This window comes from Boleophthalmus pectinirostris, unplaced genomic scaffold (genome assembly GCF_026225935.1).
Source record: "Boleophthalmus pectinirostris isolate CB_2022bp ecotype Guang Dong unplaced genomic scaffold, ASM2622593v1 HiC_scaffold_7, whole genome shotgun sequence".
Taxonomy (NCBI): Eukaryota; Metazoa; Chordata; class Actinopteri; order Gobiiformes; family Gobiidae; genus Boleophthalmus; species Boleophthalmus pectinirostris.
Window position 1 is genome coordinate 42,672,015 of NW_026571473.1, and position 20,695 is coordinate 42,692,709.

A 20,695-nucleotide genomic window follows, 5' to 3' on the forward strand; every position below is an offset into this window, starting at 1 on the left:
GAACTCACTGAAGCTCTCTTAAATATTTAGGGAACTTGTTGAGAGCAGCAGCTGAGTTCATATCCTGCCAAACCCTCTAAAGAAGTCAGCATCCTTTCAAGTAGATGCACTCTAGAACTCTAAAACTCTAGAACTCTAGAAGGATATTAATATATCTAGAAGTATTGTGGCAGTCTCACTCTGAGCGAGCTGGCGGTGCTGGCCGTACTGTAGAGCGTGGGAGCAGTGTGACCGTCTGGGAGATGGTGACAGGACCGAGAGATCATTTTACCCTCTGGCAGTTTGAGGTGTTAAGAAGATGATGTTTGTATTTCTCACTGAGCTGCACATAGGGGTTCAAAAGATTCCAGGGCCAGCTTCAGATTAGTGCTTTTCTCTGTAAATCCTAAAATCAGGGATAGTCTGTTTTGGAGCTTCATATAGAGATGGCTCATCATGTTTAACCCTCCTTTTGTGTTCATCTATTTTGTGATATTCTGAGGTTGATCCAAGTGTCTTTGTTCAAATCAGATTGTGCTTCACTTTTGCCTCTGGGCCCGGTCAAGCACAAACAACAATGCCAAAAATTCAAGTTAATGCATCTGATATAAAAATGTATTGAACAGATACATATGTACTCTAGTTTATGAAACTGTTGACCTTTCTTTGGTACCATTTTTGGTTCTAAAGTTACATACGTTTTAAACAGACCATGTCACAGGTACAAGTCTTAGGCCTTGAACAAAAATGATTTCCCAAATTTCAAAAACCTGCAAATCCTCTTCAGGTGAACTTTCAAGCTTCATCTTTGACTAATCTACATCTCTAGGTAGTAAACTTATGAAAATTAAAACTATTAAGTGATAGTATCTGGTAAAACCTGTGTTTTACAAGTCTAAAAAAATTGTAATTTTCCCTCTGTTATCGAAAAATGATGTTTTTTAAAGTTTTACATGTGTTAAACTTTATATTTCATCATGAAACTTTCTAAAAGCAACAATATTGATACTACTAAGCATTTCCTGCAGCAATCTAATGAATTCTGTTTCTACATATTTTTTTTTGATTAATTATCATATTTTTTCCCTCCGTTACTGGCAAAGGTAACAGAGGGAAAACAGTTCATATAGTAAACACTTTCTACTGCATTCTCCCTGAATTATTCCAGACATAGTGTATTGTTTTCATAATTATGGTTTTGTATTAGGTTAAGGTGGTCTCTTTTTTAGCATTATCTGTATAAATATACAATATTTTGAGAATAAACTCAGATATTAAAAACATGAGTCAAGTCTTTGAAATGAGTAGCAAGTATAGTTTAATATCATGAATAAATTTATGTTTCAAGTTTGCAGTTTGTTGTTTTGATTGATTATATAACCTTGACAGTGTTTGAATCGACATGACGAGCATTGGGAACTGACTAATCATCTCGTAGCCATGGTAACCATGTGCAGGTGTGAGGTGTTGAAGCCACTACGTCTTCCTCTTTCCTTCTTGTTGGCATCGAGACAGGGGCGTCCCTGTCATCTCTTCCAACCTCTATTTCGCCTTGTGATATTCTGTGAGTGTCATTTAGCATTCTGTGGTGGTGTGGTTAGCCACATTTTGTTGAAAAAATTTCAGCCAAATTTTTAGTATTGATGATGGCTCTTACCCCTGCTGAGAAGCAGTTCATATATAAATATTGGTTCTTAAGGAAAAGTTAATCATGTAAATAAATGTTTGTATTTCATCATATCTTGTGTTATTCCATCTTTGAACTGTTGATGAAGGGACAGGATTTAAAAAAAAAAAAAAAGTATTTAAAATGATAAAAATTTGCTTGGAAGGACTGACATATTTAATAGAAATAGTTTCTTTTAATTTTGAAGTAATATTAAAGTATTCGGAAGAAAAAAGCCACAAATGATGTAAAATCCTGCACCTTCTACTTGTTTGTACAATTTTCCCTCCGTTACTTTTCCCTCCGTTACCATGAACTTTCTTCATAAAAAATCTCATGACTCAAAAAGTCAGAGGTTTTTCAACCTAATCTTGTACCATATGGTAGAAAACTATATGAAGCAAATATTCAAACCAGTTTGTTAAGGATATGGAAGTGAGAACCAAGAGTTATCACTGTTTGGATTTATTGTATTTCATTCCCTCCGTTACCAACATGAGTTTAAAAATTTTTTGTCTTGAACTTGAAAGAATCTCACAGGTTTAACTTGACCCTGTTGGAGTGTAACTCTTTCCTACATTCTGATACTTTACTTATTTCAATAGTTCCTCTAGTTTCTGAATAAGAGACATTTGAATGTCAAACATCTGCCTGTTTCCTCCGTTAACACTTGACCGTACCCCTCTGTTCAGAATTTTAAATATATTTGTTGACAAACTTTTAAAGGGTCAATAGAACTGATTACAAATGAGAACAATATTGTCATACAGAGCAATGGTTATAATAAGGAACCACACATTTTCTATTTATTGTCATTTTAATAACATTATTCATTTCATATGATCATTTTGTTACTGAAAGGCATTTCACAACATTCCTTTCTATTGTAATTTTAAATCACTTCATATTATGTTATATTGATATAGATCCCCCCCGTCTCAGCAGTATTCTTTTGTATTAAACCCTGGAATTATGTAAATGTCCGATTTCATAACATTTTGATCTTTTCAAAACAAAACAAAACAGATAAAATATGTGTTACTCTCTCATTGTTTTTCTTCACTTATCACTTCTCTGTAGTCTTACTATGGTTTAACTCTTTTTCACTTGTGTTACTCTTATTAATTAAAACATAATGATCTTGTTTCATGCTGTGTTCTGTTTTTGTTCTGTGTCTATTTGTACATTTCCTCCAGACTTTTTATTGCCTCTTCATAACTGATGTTTTTCCAATCGTCTGGGATTTTACCACGACCTTTATATTTTAAATTATAGTGTTTTTCCAGTTCTTCTTTAAATGTGCACACGACCCACTGCCAATATGACAGTTTAAACTGATCAGGGGTGATGCTCCATGTGTCATGAGGAGAACCAGCAGAACGATATGTTTTGTAAGGCACAAGTCTGTCTGAATCATCAGGGTAAAAAGAGCCATCACCTGCTACTTTTGTTGTGCAGAACGACAAACCCATCTCCACTGTGTCTTTGTAGTGCCAACCTCTGATGGAACCAGATCGATGAAAAGGAACACTGTGGTCAATCCCACCTTCTTTAGCACTTTTGTGATCTTTGACTGTGTTTGTACAAACTGCAGCACAGAACGGACATGTCTCCCAGCAGCAGTCACACAGCTGATCGATCAGGATCTGGTCTGGCTTCTGTCTCGACTCATTTAACTCGTCCACTGATAATGTTTTAAGATCAGTGCAAATGGAATTTAGCCCTTTCTCTATTTCTTCTTTCAGAAAGTCTAAGTTTGTTACATCACTAAAGTTTTCATACAAAATTGTTCCAAATGTCAGTTTGTCTTTTATGGATTGTACAAACTCCTGAAGCCACTGGGAGATGTCTCTGTTCTGCTCTTTGTTTTTTTTTGACACTTCATGAAGAGCTTGGACTATGTGAATTTGGAGGTTTGAGATGTTCACCTCAAAGAAACTTTGGCATTTCTCCTTGTACTGTGTTTGTAAGAGTTGTGTTTGTACTTCTTCTCTGATAAAAGTCTCTGTGTATGACCTGGGGTCCTTTATGTAGGTAATGTATCTATGAAATTCTCTCTTTTGTGCCAGTGACTTGAGCAGATGTTTCTCCAGGTTGACTCGGTTCTCTTTGAATGCTGGGACATTACATTTGAGTTCTCCAGCTATATCGATCGCTGTCTGGTTAATCACAGCCTCTGTCATAGAGACTTTGAGTTTGTTACAGATTAATTCAGTGAGAACCACAGCTGAGGAACTTCCTTTACAGAAACTCTTGAACACGCTGTAGTATTCATCTTTCTTACTCTCCAAATATGTGTGAGCATCATTGTTTTTGATGAACTGAGAATGAGAGTCTGAGATCCACTTTTGTGTCCTGTAAAACACGTACAGAATCAGATCCACTTTAAACTCTTTCAGGAGAAGGAATTTCCTTTCTGATTCAAATTTGTCGATAGATTTTTTTACATTTATGCTCATTTCCCTCAGGTAAGTTGAACTGTAGCCTCTCTCTGCTACAGGTTTGTTCTTTATTTGTTCTGAGGCCTGTTTTTCAACACTTATAATGAGATTTTCCATCTCCATCTGCTGCTCCTGTGGAAGGCGACCTGAAAGGTATTGAACTTTTTCTTTTGTTTTAACCAAAGTCTCTTTGAATCCTCTTTTTTTGCGCTTCTGGACAACATAATCAGTATAATCTCCACATTCAGAAAAACCTTTGTAGAGTTGTAAACCTTTTCTTGACTTGATTAAATCCATTTCAAAACCGAGCTCATGAATGACTCTGATCTGATCCTCTTCCAGGTTTATCTTCTCAGCAGGTTTTACTCCTTGTGTTACTTCAGAAACTAAACCTTTCCAAAATTGGTCAAACTGATTTTGCAGTTCTTGATCATTTTGTGTTTTGCCTCTGAGTTTTTGCGTCAGCTCTTTGCTTTTTGTAAGAGTTTTTCCTCAAACACAGTTTTCCTCTCGTCAAACTCTTTACTTGCTTTCTTCTGTTCAAAAACATTATTCAGTTTTCTCTGAAGTCCTTGAACCAGTTCATCATGAAAAGTGTTTATTTTAAGTTCATGTTGTCCACGCCACTGAATTAACATTTCTTTGTCTTTGTCATTCTCAAAGTATTCTGACATGGACTTCTTGATTTCATCATATTTCTCTCTCACTTCTTCATAAAGAAAACTGAGGTTAACCTGGTCAATAGTTCCATTTGTAATTTTTAGATGAAGTTTTTCTTCAGTGTTCAACATTTCCTGCCTCAAAACCCAAGTCCAGTTTCCATATTCAACCTCCAGTTTTCTGTAAACAGCGATCTCAAGAGAGTTTTTGAAGCTGAACTCAAAGTTCTCATTTAAAAGTGCGTTCCAAAGATCATGAATGTTAGTTTTGAAATCAGAGAGAGTGACACCAGGAGACTTTGAGGCTTTGGAGAGAATGAAGCTCCTCAGATCTTGGACACTTTCACTATAGCTTGGATTTGGAGGAGCCATTGGAGGACTTCCCTCCCACAGCTGAGCAAAGTACTTCACATCTTTTTGAACATCAAACTCAATGATGTCACTGAAATTTTCAGCATCACAAACTTCTTCTTTGGCTGCAAGTTCTACCATCTTGTCCAGTTTGTCCTGCAGTTTTCGTTTTCCATCCATGTTTTTCTCTGTGGCGTTGACGTCTGAGACGTTCTGGTGAACAAACACACAACTTGGAGACAGTTTAACTTTCTTCATCCTCATGAAAACCTGAACCACAACCTGCAGAACGTCCTGCATGTCAGAAGGATTCTCTCCAAAGATGTTCACCAGAGTCATGTTCCCAACACCAACCACAAATGTTGCCAGTTCATTGTCGTGGTGAATCGTTGAATTTCCTTCTAACTCCAGAGCTCGCAGCCCCTCAGTGTCCACCACCAGGATGTAGTCCCACTCAAAACCTTTCTTCATTTCTTCAGACAGTTTTACCAGCTGCATGAAGGCTCCTCTGGTGCATCTGCCTGCACTGACTGCAAACTCAAGACCAAACATGGCGTTCAGCATCGTGGACTTCCCACTGCTCTGTATGCCCAGAACTGACAACACAAAGACCCTCTTATCTCCCAGTCTGAGGATGAGCTGATCAATAACACCTGAGATCCAGGTTAAAGGGACGTGGCCTGCGTCTCCATCCATCAGCTCCATTGGGTGTCCTGAAATCATCAGCTCTGCAGCCAGCGCTGGGTATTTGGACCAGTCAGTCCACTTCTCTTCAGGAGGTTTATTCAGACTCTTATGGGCTTCATAGATCTGAGCCATTTCTCTGAAGATGTGCTCCAGGCCACAGGTCGCAGACTGAAGGTCCTTTGAGAGTTTTGCAAGTTCTGCTTGTTTGGACTTTAACTCATCAGATTTGTCAAGTTTCTTCTTTAGGTCCAAAACCTCAGACCACTTCTGATCATATTTTTGTAGAATCAAAGACAAAGAACCTTCAGCATGAGCATCCAGTAAGATCTGAGTCCATTTGAGGAAATATTCTCTCTCTGTTGGATCTGAAGTCGAGAGGTGTGTGATAAAAGACTTCATCAGTTCACTACAGGAGACTTTGCACTGTTCTTCTCTTAGTCTCTGCTGCTCTTCCTGCTTTCTGCTCTTTTCCATTTCCACATTTCCTTTGAGTCGATACAGTTCTTTGTTTATTCTGCACCAGTCATGCCACGTTTGGCCTTGACAGGGGAGAAATGTCTTTTTAATATCAGATTCTTTTATGGGCTCAATTATCTTTATAATTTCTTTGGCAAAGGAAAAACCTTTAGTGCAGCTGGGATTATTTTCATCCACTCTGAATCCAGTGTCAAACATGGACTCAAGCTGAAAGGACTTGAGCTGAAAGGACTTGTGTGGAGCAGATAAAATGTCTTTGATGATTCTCTTCAGCTCCTCAGACACATCTGACTGGCTTCTGTCTCTTTAAGACCAACTTTATATTTCCCATCCTTTAACAGTGCAGTTTTGCTGCTGTTTCCTATTAAAACAATTAGAGGTTTTGGAGACTCCATAAAACGTATGATCACTTCAGCACTTTGATGAGTTCGATCCATTTTCTGCACAAAAACCACATTGACCGAGGACTTTTCCATCAGTATGTTCAGCTGTTGGTCGTGACTCAGACCATCTCCATGAAGGTTGCAGAAGGCCACACAGTCACTGAAGCTGTCGTTGGGTTTTCCAGCCGGGCAGTACCAGGCGATCTCTGCTACCTCCTCAAACAGAAGTCGACTTTTGGAGCTGCCGGGGCAGTTTCTGTGGAAGAAGGTGCTGTGGCGGTCATTGATCAAAGTGTTGATGAACTGAGATTTGGACACAGACAGAGAGCCCAGGCGGAAACAGAACACCATGGGGGTCTCTGCTTTGCAGATGGGCATTGACTTCATCATCACAACATTTGAATTGTCTTTGGTTTCAGTTTTCCTCCATGTTTTTTGGATCTGTCTGAACGTCCACAGAGGACACTGGATGTGTCCAGTGAATGGGTCAGGCACCAGCAGAGGTAAGGCGTACTGACACTGGGACAGCTTTGTGACCATCTTCTGCTTTAGAAAAGAGTCTGAGCAGTGGAACACTGCCATCTGGACGTCCAGAGGGTGGATGTGGGTCTGTTCTGATGAGGTTTCATCCTCAGCAGTGTCAAACAATTGCTCTATGCCATTCTGTTCACGTGGGCCTGTTTCATTTGTGCTTTTCTGTTTGGTCTGAATATATCTGGCCCTGTAGTCTAACATCAACAGTTTGTGCAGATAAACAGAGGACAGATCAGCCTCACATAAGTCTTGGTCGTGTTCTTTAGTTTGATGAATCTGAAGAAACTCTGCAGGGGTCAGGTTATTCTCACGTCTCTCCAGCAGGTGGAGTCTGATCAACAGGTCTTCAGTTTTCTGTTTCCTGATTGGATCCATCACAGAGTTCTGAAAAATATGTAAACACAATTTTACCTATTATAACTTGTAGAATGCAAACCTTGGTTATAAATTATATTTAAAATAAATGATGTTACCTTTGTTGGCTCATCTTCCATAGTACCATCTAGAAAAAACATAGAACATGGAAATATATAGATCATTATTCATGTTTAAATGGTTTATCTTAGAACAATGGGCCTCAGTCATGAAACATTCTGGTGTGTGAGGCCACTTTTATTGTAGCAGGTTAGTTTCCGCTCTGCCCTCATTTCTAATTCAGTCCAAAATTCAAAGGTGCATTATTTTTATTGCACCGTTGTTCTCCTGGGGGACTTCAACGCCCACGTCAACGACAGTGACACTTGGAGAGGGGTGATTGGGAGGAACGGCCTCCCCGATCTGAACCCGAGCCGTGTTCTGTTATTGGACTTCTGTGCTAGTCACAGTTTGTCCATAACCAACACCATGTTCGAGCACAAGGGTGTCCATAAGTGCACGTGGCACCAGGACACCCTAGGCCGGAGGTCGATGATCAACTTTGTTGTTGTGTCATCTGACCTCCGGCCGCGTGTCTTGGACACTCGGGTGAAGAGAGGGGCTGAGCTGTCAACTGATCACCACCTGGTTGTGAGTTGGGTTCGCTGGTGGTGGAGGAAACTGGAAAGACCTGGCAGACCCAAGCGTGTAGTGAGGGTCTGTTGGGAACGTCTGACGGAGCCTCTGTCAGAGGGACTTTCAACTCGCACCTTGGGGGAGGCCGGAGATATGGAGTCCGAGTGGGCTTCATTCTCTGCTTCTATTGTTGATGCGGCTGCTCGGAGCTGTGGGCGTAAGGTCTGTGGTGCCTGTTGCGGTGGCAATCCCCGAACACCGGAAGTAAGGGATGCCGTCAAGCTGAAGAAGGAGTCCTGTCGGGCCTTGCTGGCTCGGGGGACTCCTGAGGCAGCTGACGGATACCGGCGGGCCAAGCGTGCTGCAGCCCGTGCGGTCACAGAGGCAAAAACTCGGAGCTGGGAGAGTTCGGGGAGGCCATGGAGAAGGACTATCGGACGGCCTCAAAGAGATTCTGGCAAACCGTCCGGCGCCTCAGGAGGGGGAAGAAGTTCTTCACCAACACTGTTTACAGTGCGGGGGGAGAGCTGCTGACCTCGACTGGGGACGTTGTCCGGCGGTGGAAGGAAAACTTTGAGGATCTCCTCAATCCCACCGTCACGTCTTCCGAGGAGGAGGCCGAGGCTGGGGACTCGGAGGCGGACTCATCCATCACCCTGGCCGAAGTCACTGAGGTGGTTGGAAAGCTCCTCGGTGTCTCCAGGGTTGGATGAGATCCGTCCTGAGTACCTTAAGTCTCTGGATGTTGTGGGTCTTGGCTGACACGCCTCTTCAACATCGCGTGGCGGTCAGGGACAGAACCTCTGGACTGGCAAACCGGGGTGGTGGTCCCTCTGTATAAGAAGGGGGACCGGAGGGTGTGTTCCAACTATAGGGGATCACACTCCTCAGCCTTCCCGGTAAGGTCTATGCCAGGGGACTGGAGAGGAGAATCCGGCAGATAGTTGAACCTCGGATCCAGGAGGAGCAGTGTGGTTTTGGTCCTGGTCGTGGAACACTGGACCAGCTCTACACTCTCCATCGGGCGCTCAAGGGTTCATGAGAGTTTGCACAGTCCATATGTGCTTTGTGGATCTGGAGAAGACATTCGACCGTGTCCCTCGTGGTGTCCTGTGGGGGGTGCTCTGGGAGTATGGGGTCCGGGGCCCTTTGCTAAGGGCTGTCCGGTTCCTGTATGACCGGAGCAGGAGCTGTGTTCATTGCCGGCAGTAAGTCAGACCTGTTCCCGGTGCATGTTGGACTCCGCCAGGGCTGCCCTTTGTCACCGGTTCTGTTAATTGTTTTTATGGACAGAATTTCTAGGTGCAGTCAGGGGCCGGAGGGGGTCCAGTTTGGGGACCACAGGATCATTTCTGCTGTTTGCGGATGATGTTGTCCTGTTGGCTTCATTGAACCAGGACCTGCAATGTGCACTGGGGCGGTTTGCAGCCGAGTGTGAAGCGACCAGAAAAAGTCGTCTTGCCCTCTCCGGGTGGTGGGGAGTCTTTGCCTCAAGTGGAGGAGTTCAAGTATCTCGGGGTCTTGTTCACGAGTGAGGGAAGGACGGAGCGTGAGATTGACAGGTGGACAGGTGCAGCGTCTGCAGTGATGCGGTCGCTGTATCGGACCGTTGTGGTGAAGAGGAGCTGAGCCGAAAGGCGAAGCTCTCGATTTACCGGTCAGTCTTCGTTCCTCCTCTCACCTCTGGTCATGAGCTCTGGGTAGTGACCGAAAGGACAAGATCGCGGATACAAGCGCTCGAAATGAGTTTCCTCCGCAGGGTGGCTGGGCGTCTCCCTTAGAGACAGAGTGAGGAGCTCAGTCACACGGGAGGAGCTCGGAGTAGAGCCGCTGCTCCTCCACGTCGAGAGGAGCCAGTTGAGGCTCGGGCATCTGTTCCGGATGCCTCCTGGGTCGTCTCCCTCGGGAGGTGTTCTGGGCATGTCCCACCGGGAGGAGGCCCCGGGGAAGACCCAGGACACGCTGGAGGGACTATGTCTCTCAGCTGGCCTGGGAACACCTCGGGGTCCCCCCGGAGGAGCTGGAGGACATGTCTTGGGTGAAGGAAGTCTGGGAGTCCCTGCTTCGACTGCTGCCCCCGCGACCCGGCCCCGGATAAGCGGAAGAAAATGGATGGATGGATTATTTTTATTTTATAACAAGAAAAAGCTGAAATGTAGTCAACAGATACATTTATTTAGTCACTAATTTTGTCTTCCACAACATTAATTAAATCATGCTGTTTTAGCATTTTTTCTAGTCTTTCCTCAAACTCTGATGGAGTTTGTTTACTACTGAATTAAGTGTAGTAGTATTGTACTTTAATATAATGATATTGCACAGTATTTTGAGTTGATATCGACCTCTGCAGCAGGTTTGATAACTTTTTGACTACAAAACCAATTCAAGTACACTTATTTACTAACATATTTATTTATTTGTTTATTTACTTACTGATTTAATGTTTAATTGTATTTTTGATATATTATTCAAATGCTTAGCCCTGATGTATGGGAACCTTACTGAACTTTTGGGTCATTGATCACTCACTACATTTAATTGTGTATTAATGTGTAATTTGATTAATGATTAATTAACTGAGTTTATATTTTGAATATGATAATTATTTGAATATGAATTATTCACTTATATTTGATGCTTGTATGTTTCTGCATACATTGAATTTATATTGGGTTACTATAAGACCTAGTAACTTACTTTTATTTAAATTATACTTTTTTTTTTTTTTTAATGGACTAATACATCACTCAGTCATGAAAAGTGAAACTACATCATTTGACTTAAATAAATACACCCTGATATGGTAGAGAAAGACTACTTTTTTTCCAAATAAAAGCTGGATTCAATACTTTATCGTGGATTCAATACCTTAAATACATTCAACATGGATTCAATATTATCTATTATATATTATTAATATTATCAAGGATTAAATTGACTATCAGGACCAAGTGCATCATCGTTAGACTACATGCACAAACTGCAACCACTGGACTGCTTGTTTCCCTCCTAACTGATACACAACCAATATCATATTTTGTTCTTCTTGTCTTTATGTTCTTTGTCCATCCAATCATCCATCCATTTTATTCTGCTTTATCTGGGGCTGGGTCATGGGAGCAGCAGTCTGAACAGAGATTCCCAGATTTCCCTCTTCACACACACTTCTTCCAACTCTTCTGGGGGGACCTCCAGCGTGTCCTGGGTCTTCATCAGGGCCTCTTCCCAGTGGGACATGCCTGGACCACCTTCCCAGGGAGGCGTCCAGGAGGCAACAGAACAGATGCTCAAGCAACCTCAGCTGGCTCCTCTCAACAGTCATTACCCAGAGCTCATGACCCAAGGTGAGGGGAGGAATGGAGACTGATGCTAAATACCAACTCAGCTCCTCTTCATCACAACGGTCCGATACAGCGACTGCATCACTGCCCACACTGCACCTGTCCACCTGTCAATCTCATGTTCCATCCTCCCCTCACTCAAGAACAAGACCCCGACAGACTTGAACTCCTGTACTTAAGGCAGAGACTCTCCACCCACCTGGAGACGACAAGATGCTTTTTCCAGAACCACGACCTCGGATTTGGAGGACCTGATCCTCATCCCAGACGCTTCACACTCGGGTCAAACCGCCCCAGAGCTGCAGGTCCTGGTCTGATGAAGACGACAGGATGACATCGTCTGCAAACAGCAGAGATGATCCTGTGGTCTCCGAACCGGCCCCCCTCCGGCCCCTGACTGCGCCTAGAAATTCTGTCCATAAATACAATGAACAGAACCAGTGACAAAGGGCAGCCCTGGCGGAGTCCAACATGCACTGGGAACAGGTCTGACTTACTGCCGGCAATGTGAACACAGCTCCTGCTCCGGTCACACAGGGACCAGACTCCCAGAGCCCCCCCCCCCCCACGAGGGACACAGTCCAATGCCTTCTCCAGATCCACAAAGCACATGTGGACTATGCAAACTCCCATGAACCTCGAGCACCGATGGAGAGTGTAGAGCTGGTCCAGTGTTCCACGACCAGGACCAAAACCACACTGCTCCTCCTGAATTTGAGGTTCAACTATCAGCCGGATTCTCCAGTCTCCTGGAACAGACCATCGCCATGTGATATTGCAGAGATGCTTCAGCCAAGACAGACCCACAACATCCAGATACTGTACAGGCTGCAGCACGCTTGGCCCGCTGGTACCCGTCAGCTGCCTCAGGAGTCCCATGAGCCAACAAGGCCCAATAGGACTCCTTCTTCAGCCTGACGGCATCCCTTATTTCCACTGGGTTTGGGGACTGCCATCGTGACAGGCACCACAGACCTTACACCCACAGCAACAAGTGGTCGCATTGACAATAGAGGCCGAGAATGAAGCCCACTCAGACTCCATATCTCCAGACTCCCCCTGGAATCTGTGAGAAGTCCTCCCAGAGGTGCGAGTTGAAGGTCCCTCTGACAGAGGCTCCGTCAGACATTCCCAACAGACCCTCACTACACCCTTAGGCCTGCCAGGTCTTTCCGGCTTCCTCCTCCGCCAGCGAACCCAACTCACAACCAGGTGGTGATCAGTTGACAGCTCAGTCCCTCTCTTCACCCGAGTGTCCAAGACACGCGGCCGGAGGTCACATGACATGACTACAAAGTTGATCATCGACCTCCGGCCTAGGGTGTCCTGGTGCCACGTGCACTTATGGACCTTGTGCTCGAACACGGTGTTCGTTATGGACAAACCGTGACTAGCACAGAAGTCCAATAACAAAACACCACTCGGGTTCAGATCAGGGAGGCCGTTCCTCCCAATCACCCCTCTCCAAGTGTCACTGTCGTTGCCCACGTAGAACAACGGAGTCCCCTGTCAGTGCACTGTCTAGTACCCCTCCCAGGGCCTGGCAGAAGGCTGGGTACTCCGTACTGCTGTTCGGCCTGTAGGCTGTAGACACAACAGTGAGAGACCTGTCCCTTGTCTGCCTCTCTTTCCCCAAGGTGAACTCCAACACATGGCGGCTGAGCTTTGGGGCAATGAGCCCAACCCAGCTCGGCACTGCTCCCTGCAGGCTATATCTAGTTGTTACCTCTCAACCTCCTGCACAAGCTCAGGCTTCTTCCCCCCTAGTGAGGTGATGCCATGTCCATGGGCTGGGTCTTCGAGACACCTGTCTTCAACCACCGCCTAGTTCTCTGAGCACCCAACCCCCATGAGACCATCTGAGGGTGGTGAGCCCACAGGAGGGTTGACCCACATTGTCCTTTCAGGCTAAGCCTGCCCAGGCCCTGTTGGTAAAAGCCCAGCCACCAGGTTTAATTCATAAACGTGATGGGAAAAGCACCATAGCTCCTAGGATCATTCAGGGACACAAACTCCCCCACCACGGTAAGGTGGCAGTTCAGGGAGGAGTGTTCTTCTTTGTCTTCATTGTAGTAAACGTAACACAAAAACTCAAAATACTGTCTGGTGTCTCTTATTCACTCATATCTCAGGCTCCATAAAGAACAAATCTTCTGTTACTGCTAAACCGTGTAGCAGTAGTCTGCCCCCTAGCATTAAATTTCAATACAGGTGTGTTAGTTATAGTGTAGTGAGCGCCCCCTTCAGGCAGATATGAGGCAGTATCCACCAGCGTCTGACCACAACTGAAGAAGCAGCTTGAATGAGCGGCAAAAGGTCTTCACTCTGAATTTTTGTCCAATTGACAGAATTACATTTTTTTTCAGCTGTTTTTTTTTTTTTTTTACAGTTTTTCACAGAGAAATTCAGAGGTATTTAAAATGGTTAATCTGATGGAACAAATTATCTTATATTAACCAGGTTTAGATCTATATTACTGTTAAAGGGATAGTTTGGGGTTTTTGACATGAATCTGTATGGCATCCCCATCAGCAGTGTCGTGCATCCACACTGATTTACCCCCAATACTGGCCGGTTTTGGTGCTGACTAAATTAATCCGTCAAGTTGGCTGAGGTCACGAAAATAAAGCGTTTTTCTTCTCAAAATATGTGTTCAAAAGAGTGATACATTTGCATCACAAAACCTTTGTCAATGAAAAAATCAGACCTCATAATCGCTTCTCTCCGTTCATATCACTGTGCGCTGCCGCCAGGTGACAGCCGCGCACGGATCCATCCTTTCTTCAGTTGTTTGGCAGTGTTTATGTGCTCAGACAAAAATCTGGCTGAATCTCTGCACACATTTAACTGTTTTTCTGTCACAGACATTGCTCTGAGGCAACTTTGGCTTCTTGCCTTAGGCTTCATGTCAATAAATGCAAAATTTCTATTTAACAATGAACACATTGTAAAATAAGGATCTATTTATGTTAGAGTTAATTATTAAAGAGCACAAAAGCACATGTCTCCTGTGAATAACATACCTGTCTCTTCACAAGAGTTGGTTGTAGAACCCTCTCGCTGTGTGGCCTCATTCTCTGGACTTTTCTGTAAAGCAGCATCTTCTGTACAAAAGCATTAATAATACATGTTACATTTGTGCACATGAAAATGTGAAAAAATCAATGTCCATTTTACACACACATTTACAACACTATGTCCAAAGTTATTCTTAGTATAGTGGTGACTCACCTGACGGAGGTTCCAGAGGTCCTCTTTGAGCTTCCCTCTGATCCTCGTTCTTCTGGCTGGAGGAGGTGGGAGAGTCAGTTTGATCTGAGTCATTAGAGGATGATGATCCAGGCGTCTCTGGAACTATATAAATGAATAGAGGTTATATAGAGTTTAGATAAAGCTCGTCCATTTGAGGGTGGATCTCTGGGTGCTTTGTAAAAGTGATCTTCAAGAACTGCTTTGTTTGTAAATCAGAAGATATGTTAAATGTAGAGCAGTTATATTTCTATCAGAGTATGTGTCACTAACAGGGCACAGCGCTCTGCACCTGTCACAGGCCCCTGGACCAAAAGCAAACAGTGGGGTGACCGTTCATTTGGTGAGTCCAGTCCTAAACTTTGGAAGTCTTTGTCTCTGGAGTCTTGGTCAAGAGTGTCTCTGTTCAAAGCCAAGCTGAAGACGTATGTGTTCACTTTTGTCACTGTTGTTGTGTTTCTGTTGCTTTCTAGAAAACTTGGACTTGTTTTTACATCTTTCAATGCTCTGATGGAAACACGTTGGTTCAGTTGTTGCTGTTGTAAAACACTATACAATGTTTGTTTAACTGATGTTACCTTTACAATCTTGGCCCTCTTCTCTTGTCCCTTCATCTGCCATCTTCTTTTTGTTTTGTTTTTTCCTGAGTGAAAAAAAACAATAATTATCAATAAATTATTATTAACTTCTATGGCTCATTACAGATGCAAACTAAATACTCAAGTGTTTCTTTCTGCTGTTTATTTGTGGATTTTTGAACAATGTTGTAGTTTTACAACAGTTTTTGTGGTTCTAACCTGTAATTGTGTCAGTGGCATAAAATAGTTTCAATATTATTTTTTATCATCTATAATTTCTTCAGCAATATTCTTCAAAATGTATTATCATGACAGGCCTATTCATAATAGAATTCTTACATTTGTGTTCTCTTCAGCAGATCAGTCCTTTGTTCCTCTCTTTGAGGACTGGAAACTGAAAGATATCCAAAAAAAAACAAAAACAAAAAACTTGTGTTAATAAAGACAGTGTAGTTCCTCATTTGTCCAGCAGGGGTTTGATGTAGAGATGGTTGGATCTGGAGCTTCTGGATGGAAGCTGAAATGTCTCAATTGCACAAAGAGATGAGCACCACTGAACCGTCTCTACATGTTTTAATACGTTTTTAAAAATGCATCTGCTTAAAAAAAATGGTACTGTTTAAAACTCATCTTTGTAAATCTGCACACACAGACCAGTAGCTGCTCTTTGACACAAATGCACCTGCAGCATAAACTGGGAGTTTTCAGGAAGCTTCAACACAGAACACAAGAGGAAAAGAAGAGAAACATGCAGCGTCAGCCTGTGGATACCTCACATGAACACTCAAGAAGCCAAAAAGATGAACAAAAAGAAACAGAACCCAGAAGAACAGGCTGTGTCTGTCCCATATGTGTCGGGTCTGTCTGAAAAACTACAAAGGATCTTCAGCCAACAAAACACTCATCTGTATTTAAACCAAACAACACACTAAGACAGAAACTGGTTCAGCCCAAGAACAAAACACCAACACAAACAGAGTCATGTAGTTTATTCAATTCACTGTGGGACAGAGTTAAACTAGTCAGTCGAGGTTTGTTTGTGTTGTCTCAGGCTGTAAACTTACCCCAATTTACACCAAAGCAGTAACAGCGTAAGTGCAGCAGCACAGCACACGCGCAGCAAACACACAGGCATCGCTTTCCATTTTAAGCGGTCGGACAGTGTACAGCAGCAGTGTCATTCACACGTCCAGTAACCATCATTACGCTACACGCCGCTCAAATGAAGTTGGAGTTCTGATTTTTCAGCATCAGAGCGTCTCCAGACTTTTATCAGGGACAAGACAGGAAATAAACACTTGGTGCCAAAATAAAGCAGACGACCAAAGTGAAATGATGAGCAGCTTCATCAATGCGAGTGCCGCAGATACGACTTGCTGCATCGTGTCTCTTGTTGTCAACGTCTGTTTTGTGATTTTAAACATAATTCATCCAATCAGCAATGAATACAGAAGCAATATAAAAAGTTTAGTGTTTAAATGTGAGAATACACAGAGGCCGGCGTCACAGGAGCAGCTCTGCTGCGTCTAATTTGAAGCTTTTAAATGATTGTGTGTATGCAGCTTTGTCTGTGTTACATGTTGCTGATGTTCCTGGTGTAAATTCTGAGTTACATTCTTAAGCAAGAGCCAAAACTTGCCTGGAAAAAGTTGCACTGATTATTACAAAAGGAGATGCCTACGTGTTTCAACCAAAAAGGTCTTTAGGGAATTGTAAAAATTAGACTAGATTATTAGATTAGATTATTTTGAAGTTTGTATTGGGAATTTAACCTGTGATAGTGACAGTGCAACGTCCCTCGAGTGTCTCTCATGCAGGCTTCATATCTGTTTAAATTGATCCTATAAAGTTTGTAATTCATTTTGGCAAGTGAATAGCAAATTATAAAATAAGATTTATTGTCCCACCAGTGGAACTTTATCTTGAGTGTAAAGTGCAAAGTCCATAAACATAAAACATAATACTACATGATACAGTACAGTCACTTGTACAATCACTTTATAACATTCATAAGGTCACAGTCACTTCACATACAGAAAATAATAACTTCCTCATTTTCGACTGGAACTTGACTTATTAGCATCCGGTTGCTTTTTTGTGCAGCTATTTTAAGATGGACGGAAAGTGCACTGCTGCCCACGTTGTCCATGTGATTTTGCTCTTGGTTTAACACGGCAAAAATAATAAAATGATTTACCAGGGACATTTTAAATGATGAACTGACTGTGTGAAAATACTTCTCAAATTTCCCACACTGAATAAACTAAACACTTGTTGAAGACGTGTTTATGACATATTCTAGTTCTTCCACCATCACAGTACCTGTCCATTCTAGGTGTTTGTCATGTGCAAAGAGGAATTATTCTTAACCCTGGATATATCAGATTGTTTTATTAATGATTTTTCACTACTATTTATATTCACTTCACTTATGCAATGTCAATGAACCATTACAAGTACAAGAGTGTGTGATTAAATATGACACAAAACCAAATGTGATCATTTTATTTCAGTTATGAAATGAACACACATATTCAAACAGAATATTTTGTGTATAAGAATATATCTGATTAATTTGACCCATATAATCTGAAATTAGACACTATAAGAGCAGATAAGACTTGAACATCGTGTCATGTTTTGTGACACATATGTGTTTCATTAGCTGTGTTCTGTTCCAACCCCAATATCAACAAAAACAAGCGAAACAAAAATGTTTCAACAAATATGACTTTGTCTTATACCAACATAGAAGTAACTAAATAAGTCGAGCTGTGATGGGTGGAGGCATTAAGTGTTATTTTTACTCCAGTGATATTATTGCATTGCTATAGATCAATTTTTTTCTTGACATACAGATCAGAGAAGCATCTTCAGTGAGTTTTGTGACCACATGTTGTATGTGTTCCTGTAAATTCATAAATATTTCAAAATATTCAACACCACAGCATTGATATTATCAGTAATAAACAATGACCTTACTCCCTGTAGTTTTGTTTAGTAGTGATGAAGACAAGGACGTGTGTGTCCATGTGAGTAACACATCTAATCTACAATGGATTATTTGAATGCACCAAGAAAGACAGTTTTATAAATTGCATTATTCTGACTCACCATTGCTCTGGACTGGTCCAGGACTGTTCTTCAGCACAGTAGTGGATGGAAGATCTCACTGAAGGGATGCAACAGCAACAAGAAAGTCAAAGGTGAATGAACAGCTTACAGCACAGAACTCATTTTTTACTTAAAGTAAGTTTTGTTTTGTTTAATTACGTCTGAGTAAAATGTGAGTATTTTTTGTACCAGCAGCACTGTTAAATATAACTGTGGTTGTTAATATTACCATAATTCCATATTAATCTAAGATAAAAACAAAGTCATTCATTGTCACAATGGAAATAACAGAGCACCTGAGCACATTCAAATGGTATAAGCCTAAAGTCAGTGTAAGACACTTAGAACTATAGAGCAAGGAGGGGATCATTAACTCTTTAATCAAAAATATATGCCCTTAAAATGTAGTTTATACAAAAATAAATAGTTTCAGACACTGCATACATGTAGAAATACCTACAATAACAAACAGCCCGCTCAGAGAACAAGAGCTCGTCAGACTCCCTCCTTACTTCACTGATATTTTGAGATGACACTTTCACATTTGAGGACAGAGCTGTTACTTCTTTATTACGATGCTGCTGTTGCTTCTTTGATACTGCGGCGCAAAGCTAACCAGCACCAAGAACAGTTTTACAACAGGAGGAAGCATTTGCTCACGTGCACATGGCCTTTAAAAAGAAACAGTGTGTCACATAATGTCAGGTGAGCATCAAAACACACAGTCCCACATTTTGTTCAGCAGGTCAGAAGGACGTGTGTGTGTGTCCATTTTCAAATGTTTTGTTGTCACTTTCATATTTTCAAGGGGGCGCTGTAGAGCAGTTTTATATCATAACTATGTATATTAAAGTCTGTGTGTAAATGTTCTATTGGGTCAAACAGAATTAGAAATATATATATATATATAATTTTTTTTTTTTTTTGTTGCTAAATGTCCATTGTTCTGCAGGTTGACCACACCCACATTTGACATTTTATTAAAAAAAATGTAAACATTAAGAGCTGTCTGTGTGTGTTTGTGTGTGTGTGTGTGTGTGTGTGTGTGTGTCTGGGTTGTTTGGTTGTGTGGGGTCGGGCAGCTGTGGGGGGAAGGTGGAAGAAAATGAGGAAGGAAATGTGGGATTGTTTTTAATCATTGTGTTACTTTGTTGTATTAAAAGCCCTTTATAAATATATACGTACATTATAACATTATATACATACATTACACACTATATGTATACATGTATATATATATATATATATATATATATATATATATATATATATATATATATATATATATATATATATATATATATATATATATATACACACACTATATATATATATAAAAAACTGTGTATTTGAATAATAATTAAAGTAAAAGAAGTAGATGTTACCTGTGTCTTGTGCAGTTCCTCCACTGACTCCAGTCCAAAGTTTGTCTCAAATCTTCCTTCTAAACTTGCCCAGTGTAGGAGGCGACTGTCAGTGACTCCTCCTACTCCTGCTCCTCCTCCTCACCACATCAAGATTTCAGTCTGTGCCAAATTAAAAGTTGACTGTTTCCTCATTTCATTTCTTAAGTCAATACAAACAGCCTCAGATCGTCCTGTTCCTATAAAGTCTCTCCATAACCTGCTCCCACCTCCCTCTCTGAACTCCTCCTCCAATAGAAGGCTTAAATCTAGTGGTGTGACCTCAGACATGTTCAGTGTGTTTGAACATAGAAAATAAGGATGCAAGCTGCTAACATTCAGACTTTTTTTTTTAATAACATGAAGAGTCATATGCAACATTATTACCCACTGTACGTCAGACAACAGAGTTACACCTGAGACAGAAGCACATGAAATAAAATACATAGAAATTAGTGCACATTTCAAGTAGTAAGATTATAGAATAGAATAAAATAGAAAGCTTTTATTGTCATTATACAGTATAAAGAGATGCAGAGCTGCTCTGTCAAAGTGCAAGAAAAAAAAGCAAACAAATTAACAGTTCTCAGTGTAAAAATTAGTTCAGTATCTTGACAGCTTTGGGAAGGAAGTTGTCCCTGAGTCTGTTGGTCCAAGCTGGAACTGACCTGAAGCTCCTGCCAGAAGGCAACAGGTTGAACAGGTGAATCCAGGGTGTATTTTATTTAATGATGTTCCTCGCTCTGCTGAGACAGTGGGAGTTGTAGATGGTGGATATGGAAGACAGAGGGCAGACAGTCATGTCCTGTACAGTGTTGGTGACTCTGCAGACTCTTCCTGTCG

At 41.7% G+C, this 20,695-nt stretch overlaps 2 protein-coding genes across 2 annotated transcripts in view; one reads left to right on the forward strand and one right to left on the reverse strand.

Moving 5' to 3' along the window:
- LOC129412093 (interferon-induced very large GTPase 1-like) overlaps nt 1-20,695 on the forward strand; it is a 218,737-nt gene that overhangs the window by 180,618 nt on the left and 17,424 nt on the right.
- On the reverse strand, nt 2,616-18,504 carry LOC129412092 (interferon-induced very large GTPase 1-like). The gene is given in 9 exon segments (XM_055165091.1): nt 2,616-4,559; nt 4,562-6,563; nt 6,566-7,561; nt 7,651-7,679; nt 14,532-14,612; nt 14,740-14,862; nt 15,336-15,400; nt 15,675-15,729; nt 18,450-18,504. Coding segments are annotated over 8 exon segments (5,037 nt in total). The 5' UTR covers nt 15,677-15,729; nt 18,450-18,504; the 3' UTR covers nt 2,616-2,820.